The sequence below is a fragment of the Trichechus manatus genome, unplaced genomic scaffold (genome assembly GCF_000243295.1).
Source record: "Trichechus manatus latirostris isolate Lorelei unplaced genomic scaffold, TriManLat1.0 scaffold00089, whole genome shotgun sequence".
NCBI classification, from domain to species: domain Eukaryota; kingdom Metazoa; phylum Chordata; class Mammalia; order Sirenia; family Trichechidae; genus Trichechus; species Trichechus manatus.
Window position 1 is genome coordinate 3,970,910 of NW_004444025.1, and position 15,989 is coordinate 3,986,898.

Sequence of the window (15,989 nt, forward strand, 5' to 3'; positions counted from 1 at the left end):
TCGACCACCATGGGTTTTTTTTTTTCCTATGATCCTTATAGTTTTTGGCTTTATATTTAGGTCTTTGATCCATTTTGAATTAGTTTTTGTTTATGGTGTGAAGTATAGGTCCTGTTCCATTTTTCTGCAGATGGACATACAGTTTTGTCAGCACCATTTGTTAAAAAGACTGTCTGTTCCCCATTTGATGGACTTTGGGCCCTTGTCAAAGATCAGGTGACTGTAAGTGGATGGATGCACATCTGGATTCTGATTTGTGTTCCATTGATCAGTGTATCTGTCATTGTACCAGTACTAGGCTGTTTTGACTACTGTAGCTATGTAGCAGGTTCTGAGGTCAGGTAGCATGAGTCCTCCTACTTTATTCTTCAGTAGTGCTTTACTTATCTGGGGCTTCTTACCTTTCCATATAAAGTTAATAGTTTTTCCATCTCTTTAAAGAATGTTGTTGGTATTTGGATCAGGATTGCATTGTATTTGTAAATTGCTTTGGGTAGAATTGTCATTTTCACAATGTTGAGTCTTCCTATCTGTGAGCATGGTATGTTTTTCGATTTATGTAGATCTCTTTTGGTTTCTTGCAGTAGTGTTTTGTAGTTTTCTTCGTAAAGGTCTTTTACATCCCTGGTTAGATTTATTCCTACGTATTTTATTTTTTTAGGGGCTATTATAAATGATATTGTTTTCCTGATTTCCTTTTCATCGTTCTCTTTACTGGTGTATAGGAATCCACATGATTTTTGTATGTTTATCTCGTATCCTGCTACTCTGCTGAATCTTTCTATTAGTTCCAGTAGTTTTCTCATGGAGTCTTTTCGGTTTTCTACGTATAGGATCATATTATCTGCAAATAAGGACAGTTTAACTTCTTCATTACCAATTTGGATGCTTTCATTTCTTTTTCTTGCCTTATTGCTCCAGAACAATGTTAAATAGGATTGGTGATAAAGGGCATCCTTGTCTTGTACCTGTTCTCAAGGGGAATGTTTTCAGCCTCTCTCTGTTAAGAATGATGTTGGCCCTTTTTTGGTTTTGCATCAATACCCTTTATTATGCTGACGAATTGCCCTTCTATACCTATTTAATTGAGGAATGGGTGTTGGACTTTGTCTGATGCCTTTTCTGCATCAACTGAGAAGAGTATGTGATTCTTTTCTTTCTTTTTATTTATGTGGTAGATTATGTTGATTGATTTTCTAATGTTGAACCATCCTTGCATACCTGGTATGAATCCTACTTGGTCGTAGTGTATTATTTTTTTGATATGATGCTGAATTCAGTTGGCCAGAATTTTGTTGAGAGTTTTTGCATCTATATTCATGAGAGAGATTCGTCAGTAATTTTCTTTTTTTGTGGTGTCCTTCCCTGGTTTTGGTATGAGAGTTATGCTGGCTTCATAGAATGAACTTGGAAGTGTTGCTTCCCTTTCTGTGTTCTGAAATAGTTTGAGTAGTACTGGTGTGAGCTCTTCTCTTAATGTTTGGTAGAATTCTCCAGTGAAGCCATCTGGGCCAGGGCTTTTTTTGGTTGGGATTTTTTTTTTTAATTACCTTTTCAGTCGCTTCTCTTGTTATGGGTCTGTTCAGATTTTCAACATCACTTTTTGTTAGGTTTCGTAGGTAGCGTGTTTCTAGAAATTTGTCCATTTCCTCTAGTTTTTCAAATTTGTTGGGGTATAGTTTTTCATAATACTTTGTTATGATCCTTTTTATTTCAGTTGGGTCTGTTGTAATGTCCCTGTCATGGATTGAATCATGTCTCCCAAAAATATCTGTCAACTTGGCTAGGTCACGATTCCCAGTATTGTATGATTGTGTAATCTGATGTGATTTCCTTATGTGTTGTAAACTCTTATCACTATGATGAGGTTACACTGATGACGTCTATAAGATTGGATAGTGTCTTAATCCAATCTCTTTTGAGATATAAAAGAGAGAAGAGAACAGAGACACACGGGAACCTCATACCACAAAGAAAACAGTGCCGGGAGCAGAGCACGTCCTTCGGACCCGAGGTTCCTGCACTGAGATGCTCCCAGACCAAGGGAAGGCTGATGCATCACAATGACCTTCCTCCAGAGCTGATGGAGAGAAGAAGCATTCCCCTGGAACTGAAGCCCTGAACTTGGACTTGTAGCCTACCGGACTGTGAGAAAATAAATTTCTCTTGGTTAAAGGCATCCACTTGTATTTCTGTTAGAGCAGCACTAGGTGACTAAGAGAGTCCCCCCATTTCATTTCTTATTTGGGTTATTTGCATCCTCTCCTGTTATTCTTTTGTCAGTCTGGCCAGTGGTTTGTCGATTTTGTTGATCCTTTCAAAGAACCAACTTTTGATTTTGTTGATTCTTTCTATTGTTTTTATGTTGTCTGTTTCATTTATTTCTCCTCTGGTCTTTATTATTTCCTTTCTTCTGGTGGCTGTGGGCTTTTTTTGCTGTTCTCTTTCTATTTGTTCAAGTTGTGTAGTTAATGTTTTGATTTTATCCTTTTCTTCTTTTTTGATGTGTGCATCTACTGCTATAAATTGTCCTCTGAGGACGGTCTTTGCTGTGTCCCAAAGGTTTTGGTATGGTGTGTTTTCATTCTCGTTTGATTCTAGGAATTTTTTGATTCCGTCTCTGATTTCTTCTGTTACTCAGTGGTTTCTAAGCAGGGTGTTATTCAGTTTCCATGTAATTGATTTTTTTTTTTCCCTTGCTCTTCCTGTTGTTAATTTCTAACTTGATGGCATTGTGGTCAGAGAAGATACTTTGTATTATCTCAGCGTTTTGGATCTTGTTGATGATTGCTCTGTGGCCTAAGATGTGATCTATTCTGGAGAACTTTCCATGTGCATTGGAAAAGAATGTGTACTTTGCAGCTGTTGGGTGAAGTGTTCTATATGTGTCTGTGAGGTCAAGTTGGCTGATTGTGCCCTTTAGGTTTTCTGTATCTTTCTTTCTAGATGTTCTGTCCTTTATTCAGAGTAGTGTGTTAAAGTCTCCTACTATAATTGTGGAGCTGTCAGTTTCTCTTTTCAGTGCTGTTAGAGTTTGTTTTATGTAGTTTGGAGACCTGTCATTGGGTGCATAGATGTTTATTATGGTTATGTCTTCATGTTGGATCGTCCCTTTAATCAAGATATAGTGCTATTTGTCTATTATGGTGGATTTTGTTTTAAACTATTTTATCTGAGATTAATATGCCACTGCTGCTCTTTTTTGGTAGCTGTTTGCTTGATTTATTTTTTTTCCATACTTTGATTTTTAATAAATTTACATCTTTGTTTCTAAGATGTGTCTCTCGTAGGCCATGTATTGATGGATTCTGTTTTTTTATCCATTCTGTCACTCTCTCTTTATGGGTGTATTTAGGCCATTTATGTTCAGTGTAATTATTGATAGGTATGGGTTTATTGCTGTCATTTTGTAGTGCTTTTTTTTGTGGTGCTGATGTTTTCTTTGTTCCTCTTTCTCTCCTGGGCAGAATTCCCTTTTTTGTGGGGGTTTTTTTTTTCTTTTTTTTTCTTTTTCATTTCTTTTGTTTTTGTAGATTTTTTTGTTGTTGTTGAGACTTTGTGTTTTTCCTCTTTATTTTGATGAGTAGGTTTGTTAACTTTCTTTGTGGTTACCTTGAAATTTACCCTCATCTTCCTAGGTTTGATCTAGTCTATTATTACTTAGTATCGCCTTGCCTTCCTCTTCATTAGAATATTCTACACCTACACCATTTATTCACCCTTTTATTGTTTGATGTTGTTGTCATTTACAGATTAACCTCTCTGGTTCCCTGTTGTAGTTCTTTTGGTTTTGGATAGTCCTTGAGAGTTATTTACTAGTTTGGTATCTGGCTGTACAATCTTGCATCCTAGATTCAGCCTGTGGTCTGATGTTGTTTGTTCTCAGACCGAAGGACTCTCTTTAATGATTCTTGTAAGTGTGGTTTGGTTTTTACGTAGTCCCTTAATTTCTGTTTATTTGGAAATGTCCTAATTTCACCATCATATTTGAACGAGAGTTTTGCGGAATATATTATTCTTGGCTGGCATTTTTTTCTTTCAAGGTATCATATATGGCGTTCCATTGTCTTCTTGCCTGCATGGTTTCTGCTGAATAATCCGAGCTTAGTCTTATTGTTTTCCTTCTGTATATGACTTTTCATTTTTCTTGAGCTGCTCTCAGTGTTATTTCTTTGTCTTTGGTTTTAGCAAGTGTGATTATGATATGCCTTGGTGATTTTCTTTTGGGGTATATCCTGTATGGGGTTCATTGAGCTTCTTGGATGGTCAACTTTTCATCTTTCATAATATTGGGGAAGTTTTCTGTCAGCAGTTCTTCGATGATCCTCTCTGTGTTTTCTGTTTTCTCCCCATTTTGGAACTCCGATTTCTCGGAAATTTTTGCTTTTGATTGTATCCCAGATGATTCTCAGGGTTTCTTCATTTTTCTTCTTTCTTTTTTCTGATTCTTCCTCAAACAGAGTTGTATCCAAGTGTTTGTCTTCAATTTTGCTGATGTCTTTCATTGTTTCAAACCTGCTCCTCAGCCCTTCTATGACACTGTCCATTTCTGAAATCTTGTTATCTTTTGGATTTTTAATTGTTGTTTTTGTATGATTTCTAGTTGTGAATTTATTTTGGCAATTTGTTCCTGTATTATTTTCCTGAATTCTTCCATTTTTTGGTCTGTATTTTCCATGAATTTGTCTGCTTTTCCCATGAAGTTGTCTGTTTTTTCCTCATTTTTATCTGTTTTTTACTTCAACTCTTGGATAGCTCTGAATAGTAGAGATTTGAATTCCCCAGGTAATTCTGGTGCCTTTTCTTCTACTGGAAACTCATCCGGTGTTTTATTTTGGATGTCTGCTGGAACCATCCTGCCCTGTTTTTGTAATGTTTTGCTATTGTCTGCTGTTTTCGGGGCATTCAGTAGTTATTTTTCTCGTTTATTGATTATAGATTTGTTTGTTTCATCCTGCTTTTTTGTTTTATTTGGTTATGTCTGAGCAGGTGGGCTGTGCGTTCTTTGTTGTTTACTCATCTGTGGGCATGATAGTTTTCACCTCCTTGTCCAATGGACAGGGTCAGTCACTCACCTATGGTGCAAGCAGAGGAGGTCAGCTGTAGGAGAGTTGCTGGGATGGGTCATTTGTGGCACGTAATAGGGCCTACAGGGCGGGCCAGGAATCAGTGCAGGGCAGGTTCCGGTAGGCCGTGCCTGTGCTGCTCAGGGGTGTGATGTTCAGCACATGGTGCAGGTAGGCAGAAAGGAAGGGTGAGATTGTGATGTGTGGAGTGGTTATACTGTCTCCTGCTGGGAGCTCCGTGAAGCTGCATTCCGGTATTCCCTGTTTTCCCATCTCCATCAGGAGTCCAAGATGGCAAATCTTTGCTGCATTAGTTGATAGGGGACCTCCACTCATAATGCTCCTCGGTGTCTTCTCTCTGTCAGTTTCTTATTCCATTCGGTGCTTGGCTGAGTTCTTTATTTCATCACTTGATGCTTAGGGTTGCAGGATTGACGTTTGTCTCTGTTTGATTAGTTTTTTGGGTCTTTGCTGTGGAGTAACGGCATGGTGCTTCTGTCTATAACACCGTCTTGCCCAGAAGTGCCCCATTTTAACTATTTTTAAGTGTACAATTCAGTGACATTAATTACATTCACCATGTTGTGCCACCATGACCACTATCCATTTCTAGAGTTTTTCATCACCCCACACATAAACCCTGTAGCCCTTGAGCTATAACTCCCATTCTCCCCTGTCCCAGCCCCTGGAAATCATTGATAAACTTTAGTCTCTATACTAGTGATTTCATATATGTGAGATCATGTAATATTTGTCCTTTTGTATCTGACTTACTTCACTCAGTATAATGTTTTCAAGGTTCATTCATGTCATAGCATAGATCAGAATTTTGTTTCTTTTTATGGTTAAATAATATTCACCATAATATTTTATACTTTGACTTTCTCTTTTAAAATCTTTTGTCATATAGAATTCATTTTGATGTAAGGAGCAAGGTAGGAATCCAACTATACTTTTCTTCAAATGGCTTTCTAGCTATTTCCACACTACTCAATGAGTAACCATCTTTCTTCTCCCTGATTTAGAATAGCATCTTTATCATATGCCAAATCCCTATGTGTATTTTGTCTATTTCTGAACTCTTTATTCTGTTCGTCTTCTATAACAGACTTCTAATTATTATAACGTCAAATACAGGTTTTAATCTCTGGCAGGGCTAGACCCAAAGAATTCCCTGTTCTTTTTTTAGGATGGTAAGGACGGTTGAGAAGAGGACTAGCAAGGAGGCAGGTCAGAAATTGAGGATCAGGAGGAAGGGAGGGTAACGGATGGGGCACGGTCCCTGAGAAGATGGAAGGGGTAATCCTCAGCATCCAGGTCAAAGGATTAACCTTCGGAGGCAGAAGACATCTCTCCTATTGTAGCCTGAGCATATAAATAAAGGATGGACGTAAATACAGGGTACATTATAGGTCGTTGCCAAGGAGCTGAGGGAGTTTCCATTTGATTGCTTCTATCTTTTTATGAAGCTCACTGGGTAGTGCAAATGGTTTGCTCTCAACTACTAATCTAAAGGTTGGTGGTTTGAACCCACCCAGTGATGCTGCAGAAGAAAGGCCTGGAAATCTACCATAAAGATTACAGCTAAGAAAACTCTGTGGAGCAGTTCTACTCTGTAACACATGGGATCACCATGAGTCAGAATCAACTCAACGGCAACTGGTTTGGTTTTTTGGTTTTTATCATTCTTTGAAGCTTGATGCTAGGGCATCTGCCCCAGGTGAGGGAGGGAGGAGGTAGAGTTGAAGGTTTGAGGTCAGTGGAGAAGGTTTAGTGAATATTCTTACAAATAAAGCTACCAGCTGCTCCTTGGAAACCCTATGGGGCAGTTCTACTCTGTCCTGTAGGGTTGCTGTGAGCTGAAATCAACTCGATGGCAATGACTTTGGTTTTTTGTTGGTTTATTTCTACGAAACACTGTTTGTTGAGTCGGAAAACATGTATAACATGAAGAATGTAACCAGTGTCACTGAGCAGTATGTGTAGAAATTGTTGGATGGGAACCTGTTTTTCTGCATACACTTCCACTGAAAATGTAATGAAATACTATTTTTAAAAAAAAAAAGAGTATACACACACATATCAAGGAGCTCTGGTGGCACAGTGGTTAAGCACTGGGCTGCTAACCAAAAAGTTGGTAGTTCGAACCTACCAGCTGTCTGCATGAGAACGATGTGGCAGTCTGTTTCCATAAAGATAACAGCCTAGGAAACCCTATGGGGCAGTTCTGCTGTGTCCTATAGAGTCACTATGAGTTGGAATCGACTCGATGGCAAAGGATTTGGTTTGGGTTTTATGGACCGTATATATCGGCTCCCTAAACATGTCGCCATATAGGAGGATCAGCTCACTGTAAAATGAGCTGGCCACAAAACCTAGTTTGCGCTCATACTCTTTGTCTCAGCACAGTCATTGTCATTGCTCCCTGTTGCTCTCAGGAGTATCCAGTTTAGGTGATAAAGTCCATGATCATCCTATTTATAGGTTAAGTCTGACATGAGCCAAGTTGAATGAATTAGTTTATTTGATACTTTTAAAATATTTAAGATTTGAAAGCATTGTTTTCTGAGAAAAAGCTAACTAAATTGTACATCCAGGAAAAGAGTGTGATCTATTCCACTTTATCTTACAGTTAAGGCCCTACAGCTCAGGCCTATTAACCTTCAGTCTGCCATGCTGATAGTGGTCGGTCATAAATGTACAAGTTTCCAAAGAGAAGCTATCAAGTAGGATCATAGAATTTCACATCAGGAACATACCTCAAAGATCATCTAGTGACCCTTTTTCTTTTTCATATGAGGAAACTGAAATCTAGAGAAGTTAAATGATTTGATTAAGATCTTATTGCTGTTCGCTGTTGAGTCTATTCCAACTCATAGTGACCCTGGTAGGACAGAGTAGAACTACCTGATAGGGTTTCCTAGGTTGTAATCTTTGCGAATCTCTAGGACAGAGTAGAGCTGCCCCATAGGATTTTCTGGGGTGTAATCTTTACGAGAGCAGGTTGCCAGGCCTTTTCTCCCACGGAGCTGCTGGTGGCTTCAAACCTCTGACTTTTCAGTTAGCAGCCGAGCACTTAACCATTGCACCACCAAGGCTTGCAGTCTTAGGCCTAGTTACAGAAAACTAACCAGAAACCAGATCTGACTCCCAATCCTAGGTTTTTTTCAGTTTACTTCTGATGAAAACTAATAGAAATAAATAATAATGTTCATAATTTTTGTGTAGCATATCAGTGCTTTCAGGCCTTAAAAATTAAGAAACATCATCTACCTCTGTGTGCTGCGAGATGGTCTTCAACTTCTGTTGTTCCTCGGATTACTACCCACTATACCATTTATCCCCGCAATAAAGACCAGCGATGGGAAGGTGAGTAATGACTTGTGTAAAATTGTTGAGACATTTCTAGACACTTTGTATCATTTTGTGAAGGGGGTGTTATATTTTTCATGGTAGTTTAAAGCATCTAATAATATTTTATTAGCTTTATCAAATCTATTACATGGTAATATTTAGATAAGCAAATATTTGGTAAAGTTATAGTAATAAATCTCAAAGCCGAAAGTTGGTTTGTGGAAACTAAAATAAGGTATACACTTGTACAGAACCTACGAAAACATCAAACTAATACAATAATATATGCAATATAATTACCATGCAAAACAGTGGTAATTTCCATAAATAATGCTCTAAACCGTAGTGGGTGTTAGTAAACCCAGAATGTGGTTTTTATCAGGTCATGTTAATCCCAGAATCTTGGTTTTTCTTCCCTCCCAGGAGTGAACATGGAGAGGTTTGCAGAGGAAGCGGATGTGGTAATAGTTGGTGCTGGCCCTGCAGGGCTTTCTGCAGCTGTTCGTCTAAAGCAGCTGGCCACTGAGCATGGAAAGGATATCCGCGTGTGTCTAGTGGAGAAAGCTGCTCAGATAGGAGCTCATACTCTCTCAGGAGCTTGCCTGGATCCATGTGCTTTTGAAGAACTGTTCCCAGACTGGAAGGAGAAAGGAGTATGAAAATGGGTTTTTTATATAAACTGATTTTAGTTGTATCTCTGTTTCCAAATTACTGGACTACGGAAAACCCTTTTCATGTAATTCTGTCTCTTAGAGGATAGTTGTAGATATATGTTATTTTAATTAAAAAGGGAAAAGAAAGAAAAGATTGAATCATATCAGATATAAATTTTAAGATATTAACTCATTTTTATATAATGTCTTCTACATCTTCTATTTATATACTAAATTTATCAGAAGACATTTTCTAGAGAAGACCTTTGAATATTTCTACCAAAAAAAGTATAGCATTTTCTATTTTGATAGTATTTTTTACATATATATATACACACATATATATAAAATTTAAAATAGAAATCTCCTGCCAGCCCAGATGATCGTCTTTGTGAATACAGAAAGAAAGAAAGAAAAGAATTTTATTACTGAATAAGCATTAAACCAGAATGTAATGCCCATCATCTGCAGCCCACCCCTCAAGAGAGAAAGATACCTCAGCCATTTTTTTATTTTTTATTTTTATTTTTTAATTTATCTGTTTTTCTTGCAAATATACACAGCCAAACATGCACCAATTCAACAATGTCTACATGTACAATTCAGTGACATTGATTACATTCTTCAAGTTGTACAATCGTTCTTACCCTTCTTTTCCAAATTGTTCCTCCCCCACTAACATAAACTCATACTCTTAAGTTTGTTATCTAATCTTTCGAGTTGCTATTGTCAATTGGATCCCCTATAAATAGTTCTTAAAAGAGCACAATGCTTAAGGCAGACATTCTTTACTAGTTAAGCGAAACTATTGTTTGGTTTTAAGAAAACTTCAGGAGATATTTTTGGTTTAAGGTTTAAAGATTATCTCAGAGCAGTCGTTTAGGGGGTTTATCTAGCCTCTATGGCTCCAGAAAGTCTGGATTCCATGAGAATTTTAAATTCCGTTCTGCATTTTCCTCCTTTTGATCCGGATTCTTCTATAGAATCTTTGATCACAGCATTCAGTAATGGCAGCCAGGCGCTATCCAATTCTTCTGGTCTCATGGCAGAGGAGGCAGGTGTTCATGGAGGTAATTAGCCATGCATTCTGTTTCCTCCTCCTATTCCTTACTTGCCTTCCTCTGTTGCTGCAGGTGAGTAGGGACCAATTGTTGTGACTTGGATGGCCTCTTGCAAGCTTTTAAGATCCCGGGCACTACGCAGTGAACAAGGAGGTAGAACAGAAGCAATAAACGTGATATTAGGCCAGTTAACTGGAATGTCCCATGAAACCATGACCCTAAGCCTCCAAACCAAAAAACTAAATTCCATGAGATGTTTGGTTGTATATAAGCGGCCTCAGCAGCTGCTCTTTTTGTTATTGTTATGAAAATGTATATCACACAGCATTTGCCAGTTCAACTTTTTTCAGGTATACAGCTTATTGACATAAATTAATCGGCTGTACAACCCTTACCCTTAATCAGTGTGATTTTTCCGTCACTGTAAATTGAAACTCAGCACTCCATAAGCAGTAACTCTTCCCTTTCCCCTCCCTCCCGTCCCTGGTAACCACTAATAAACTTTGGTTTCTATACATTTGTCTGTTCTTACGTTTTTATGTAAGTGAGGGCGTACGATATTTGTCCTTTTGTGGTTGACGTATGTTACTCTGCATAGCGTCCTCCAACTCTACGCATGTTGTAGCATGTATCAAGACTTAGTTTCTGTTTCTGGCTGCGTAGTATTCCATTGTGTGTATCAGAAGTTATATAAATGTCATATAAAGTTCAAAACGTTCCATCAATGCCATCTGTATTTTTCCCATATGGAAGTAAATTGAATTCTGAAAAGTTCAGTTATGCTCTTAGTTATGAAATATCGAGCTCCAAGAAACCAGATCCCACATTTTGTCTGTGCATTCATCCGACGACAGGCGTCTAGGTGGTTTCCACCTTTGGCTCATGGGAATAATGCTGCAGTGAACACACCTGTACACGTGTCTGTTCGCGTCACTGTTTTCAGGTCCCTTGGGCGTATTCCTAGCAGTGAAATTGCTGGGTCATGTGGTAGTTCTAGTTTTAGCGTTTTGAGGAATCATACCCTCATTCATTTATACAGCTAAGCAGCTACGGCGTTACATACATGTAAATTATCTTTACGCGAAGGAAAAATAAAACTCCTCATAGCTTTTCCACAACAAGGAAGTTACAACTTGAAGCCAAGTGCCTGAGCTAAACTCTCACAGTGATGGGCACACAGGGCAGCATCCTCCTTGAGGTTCACTTCTCAAAGGGAGGCTTCCAAACCCCCCCAAGAAAGACGTTGCTGGGATGCAAAACGGGCAAGAAGCTTATGTATGGCGAAGAGACAAAGAGTGGGTTTACATATGTTTTACGGGAAGTGCTTCCGAAAGGAAGAGTTCTTTCTCTTTTGACACCAGGGAAAAGTTAGGTTTTTTTTGTTGTTGTTTGTATTTACCCTTACAAATATGAACTAAAAAGTTCCTTATCCTTCCTTCTTTTGTTTCTAGGCTCCACTTAAAACTCCTGTAACAGAAGACAGATTTGGAATTTTAACAGAGAAATATAGAATTCCTGTACCAATTCTTCCAGGTAAGGTATGATAAATAATCATAGAATCATAGAATTCTACAGCTATAAAGAACTACTTTTCATCTGGTCAAATCCCCTCCTTTTACAGATGAGAAAACTGAGGCCAGAGATTTGAAGGCTTTACTCAGTTATACAGCTAGCTGGTGGGAAAGCAGGACTAGCACCCAGTTCTTTTGTCTTCCAGTCCAGAAGAATTGAAATATAGCCTTGTAAGCCAATCAGGAATTTTTAATTTAGTGCTATAAATACTTTTTTAATTTGATAAATTAGGATTCTAGACCAAAATTGGAGAAAATAAGTTAAACTTATGACCGTTAGAATTTTTTAATTAAGTATTTATGTTTTTGAGATAGTTTATCAATAAAAAGTCAGATTAATAAAGCATCTATTTCTAGGTCTTCCAATGAATAATCATGGCAATTACATTGTACGCTTGGGACACTTAGTGAGCTGGATGGGAGAACAAGCAGAAGCCGTTGGTGTTGAAGTATACCCTGGTTATGCTGCTGCAGAGGTTTGGATAGTTTTTTTGTATTTAATATTTATAGGAAGTAATCTCTTGTTTATTTGAAAATAAATTGAGAATTTAAATATAGAGGTAGGGAAGTAAGTATTTTTAATAACCATAGAATTATAAAATTGCAAGATTCGAAGGAACCATCAAAAAGATCTAATCCCAGGAGTCCTTGAATTCTTTACATTGTACCTTCATCAAGTGTTTGTCCAACTCACGACTGAACAACAAAATAAGTCTCTGATGTTTGGACTGTTGGTCCTGTCTTCCTTACATTGAGTAGAAATGATCTCTCGTTCTGTACTGTGCAGAACGGATCTGAGCCCTCTTCCAAGGAAAGCATTCTAACTGTAATTAAGCCCTGCTCTCTCATCTCCCCGACCTTCACTCTCTTACTGGTTTTGTGGTTTTTGTTGTTATTGTTGATTTGTGACTTCAAAGACCCTGTGCGTTACAGAATTATTTTTGAATTGTTTTTTGTGGTTTGGGTGAGAGTTTACAGAGCAACAATTTATACACATTTTGTTTCATGACATTAGTTGAGTCCCCTCAGTGTGACAGCAGTGCACCCGTCCCTCCCTTCCATAGGGTTTTCTTGGCTGTAATCTTTACTGGAAGAGGTCGCCAGGCCTATTTCTTCCATGGTGCCGCTGGGTGGGTTCACACTGCCACCCTGTCAATTACCAGCCGAGGGCAAAGCTTCACGCTGGAGTTTTGTCTTTCCCAGACTGAATATTCTCGTTTTTTCAGCCATTGCATTACATAATTTGAGTTCCTTCAGTATTGTCATTGCCTGCCTCTTACTACGTTCTGTTTTACTTCCTTTATAAAGTGGCACCCAGAATAAACAATCTACCCCCAGGCTGGTGTGGAGCAGGGCTGTTCACCCAGAATAAACAATCTACCCCCAGGCTGGTGTGGAGCAGGGCTGTTCACCCAGAATAAACAAACTACCCCCAGGCTGGTGTGGAGCAGGGCTGTTACCACCTTTGTTTTAGAAACTACTTGCTTAGTTTCCTAGTGCCGCTGTAACAGCAATAGCAGAAATGGGTAGCTTTCTAGAAAATTTTATTTTCTCATAGTTTAGGAGGCTGGAAGTCCGAATTCAGAGCGTGGGTATAGGTCTGTTCCGGCTTCTGGTCGCCGGCAGTCCTCGGTTCCTGGGAGATCTTCACGTGGCAGCTGTCTTCCCTCCTTGTGCTTGCTGTCCCTGTGTCTGTGCCGCTCCTTATATGGCTCACACCTCCACTCATGTGGCTTGTTAATGTAGAAAAGAAACCCCTATTCCCAAATGGGAATACATCCACAGGTTTAGGGGACAGGCTTCCAGCACGTATTTTGGGGAGACAATCCGTAACACTGTTCTTCCGTTAATTTTGGAAGCCACATCACACTGTTGATTCACATTAAGTATTGCTGGGGAGATAATTAAAAATAAAATCTCTTTCCAACCAAGAAAAATCTTCTCCACAAATTATAGAGAAGAATGGAGCAGTTTTATTACTGAATAAGCATTAAAGCAGACTGTGATGTGGATCACAGACAATCCATGAGGGAGATTGCCAGGATGGAAAGATACTTCACCATTTTCTATAGCCAGGCAGATAAAATCCATTATGTACATGTTATTGTTGCTGTGTGCCACTGGGTCGACTCTTAGTCATAGCGATCCGACCTGTAGGGTTTCCTAGGCTGTAATCTTTATGGGAGCAGATCGCCAGGTCTTTTCTCCTGCAGAGCTGCTGGTGAGTTTCACCACATCTCTCAGATTAGTAAGGAAGCACAAGTAAGCCCGTGCATACCTTGCTTATTGGGTAGTCCACGCCCGTCTGTGTGCCAGTTCTGGGTACCCTGAGTCAGACTTCAGTTCTAGCTCACAGCCACATTCGTTTTCAAGGTATCAGATAAACCCTTTGTATATTCACCGCTCCGCGCCTGTGTGATTCCAGTGTACATTTTGAACTTTTCTATCCAAAGAGCATTTTCCACCAGAGAGGAAACAGATAATCAAGTGAGGGGTAAAGAGCGTTGCTGTTTGCCATCCTCAGAATTACACCATTTATCTGCTTTCCCCTTCCTTCTTGTTCCAAAACAGCTTCAAACATCTTTGGGCTGTCTCCAGCCTCTCCTTTCTTTTCTTTTCTGTTTTCTGGGGTCTTAGCTCATCGGGGACATGGGCTCTCCTGGCGCTGTTTCTCTTCCACCCACCGTCTCCCTAATTCAGATTCTATACGCAGGCTTTTGGTATCTGAACCCTCAGAGAGCTTTTTGTTTAATCTTATTTCTCTAGTAACCTCTCTAGTAAACTAGTTGCCCTTGAGTTGATCCTGACTCACGGTGACAGCGTGTCTGTCAGAATAGAGCTGTGCTCTATGGACTTTTCAGTGGCTGATTTTTCAGAAGTATATTGCCAGGCCTTTCTTCAGAGGCATCTCTGGGTGGACTCAAAGCTCCAGCCTCTCAGTCAGCCGTCGAGCGCTTTGACTGTTCGCATCGCCCAGAGACTCCAGCTTCTCTTGTAGCCTCCCCCTCTTCTTTTCGTCAAGATTGCGGCATTTTTTCCTCGTCATTTCCAACTGTTTGAGGTGCGTTCCTTTATGCTCTACAAGGGAGAACCTTCAAAACATGTCCCTCTAAACATTTTAAAGTCTGTTTTACGATGATTTAGGACACATGTTCACTTTCTAAAATCTAAGACTGTTCACTGTTTTCTTTTTAAGGTTAGTATGAATCTTAAAGTGATAACTGATCTATTTTTGTCTTTTTTAGGTTCTTTTTCATGAAGATGGTAGTGTAAAAGGGGTTGCCACTAACGATGTAGGGATACAAAAGGATGGTGCTCCAAAGGTAAATGTTTTAGTAGTTATGTACTTGGCAGAAACAGACAGACAAAAACTGAAATGACTTAAACTCAGTAATTTTGTCTTGCTACTAACTACACATTAAGTGGATGTTTAAATATAAAGTGGGGTTTTTCTCTCATTGTTAAGAAATTTAGAAGCAACTTTATAACAAACATGATTTAGGCAAATATATATTAAGAATAATTTTCTTAAAAGATAAAAGCATGAATCATTTACAATCATAAAATAAATACATGAAAGATTTTATATAACTCCTTAATGAGGGAATCAGTAAGACGTTCTAACTAGTTCAAAGGAAATTTCAAAAAATAGGCATGTATGTAGGCCATCAGTCAGCTGCATCTCTACCTCCACAATTTTCATTTCTGTGGTCAAGAATTGTTTGCATCAAATTCTCAACAAAATTCTAGCCAATAGAATTCAGCAACATATCAAAAAAATAATTCACCATGATCAGGTGGGATTTATACCAGGTATGAAGGGATGGTTCAACAGTAGAAAAACAATCAATGTAATCCAGCACATAAATAAAAGACAAGAACTACATGATCTTATCAATCGATGCAGAAAAGGCATTTGATAACGTCCAACACTCATTCATGATAAAAACTCTCAACAAAATAGAAATAGAAGGGAAATTCCTCACTATAATTGAGGGCATTTATACAAAGCCAACAGCCAGCATCATCCTAAATGGAGAAACTTTGAAAGCATTCCCCTTGAGAACAGGAACCAGACAAGGATGCCCTTTTTCACCACTCTTATTCAACATTGTGCTAGAGGTCCCTCGACAGCAATAAAGGGCATCCAGATTGGTGAGGAAGAAGTAAAAGTATCTCTGTTTGCAGATGATATGATCGTATACACAGAAAACCCCAAAGAATCCACAAGAAAACTACTGGAACTAATAGAAGATTTCAGCAAAGTTTCAGGATACAAGATTA

The 15,989-nt window shown here is 38.7% G+C and overlaps 1 protein-coding gene across 2 annotated transcripts in view; it reads left to right on the forward strand.

The window, feature by feature from the left end:
- Positions 1-15,989, forward strand: part of ETFDH (electron transfer flavoprotein dehydrogenase) — a 42,090-nt gene that overhangs the window by 4,959 nt on the left and 21,142 nt on the right. For both annotated transcript variants that reach the window (XM_004382048.3, XM_023736609.1), the window contains exons 2-6: positions 8,295-8,435; positions 8,844-9,073; positions 11,586-11,667; positions 12,063-12,181; positions 14,951-15,028. In XM_004382048.3, coding sequence (XP_004382105.1) covers positions 8,295-8,435; positions 8,844-9,073; positions 11,586-11,667; positions 12,063-12,181; positions 14,951-15,028 — 650 coding nt within the window. The remainder of the gene's footprint in view (positions 1-8,294; positions 8,436-8,843; positions 9,074-11,585; positions 11,668-12,062; positions 12,182-14,950; positions 15,029-15,989) is intronic.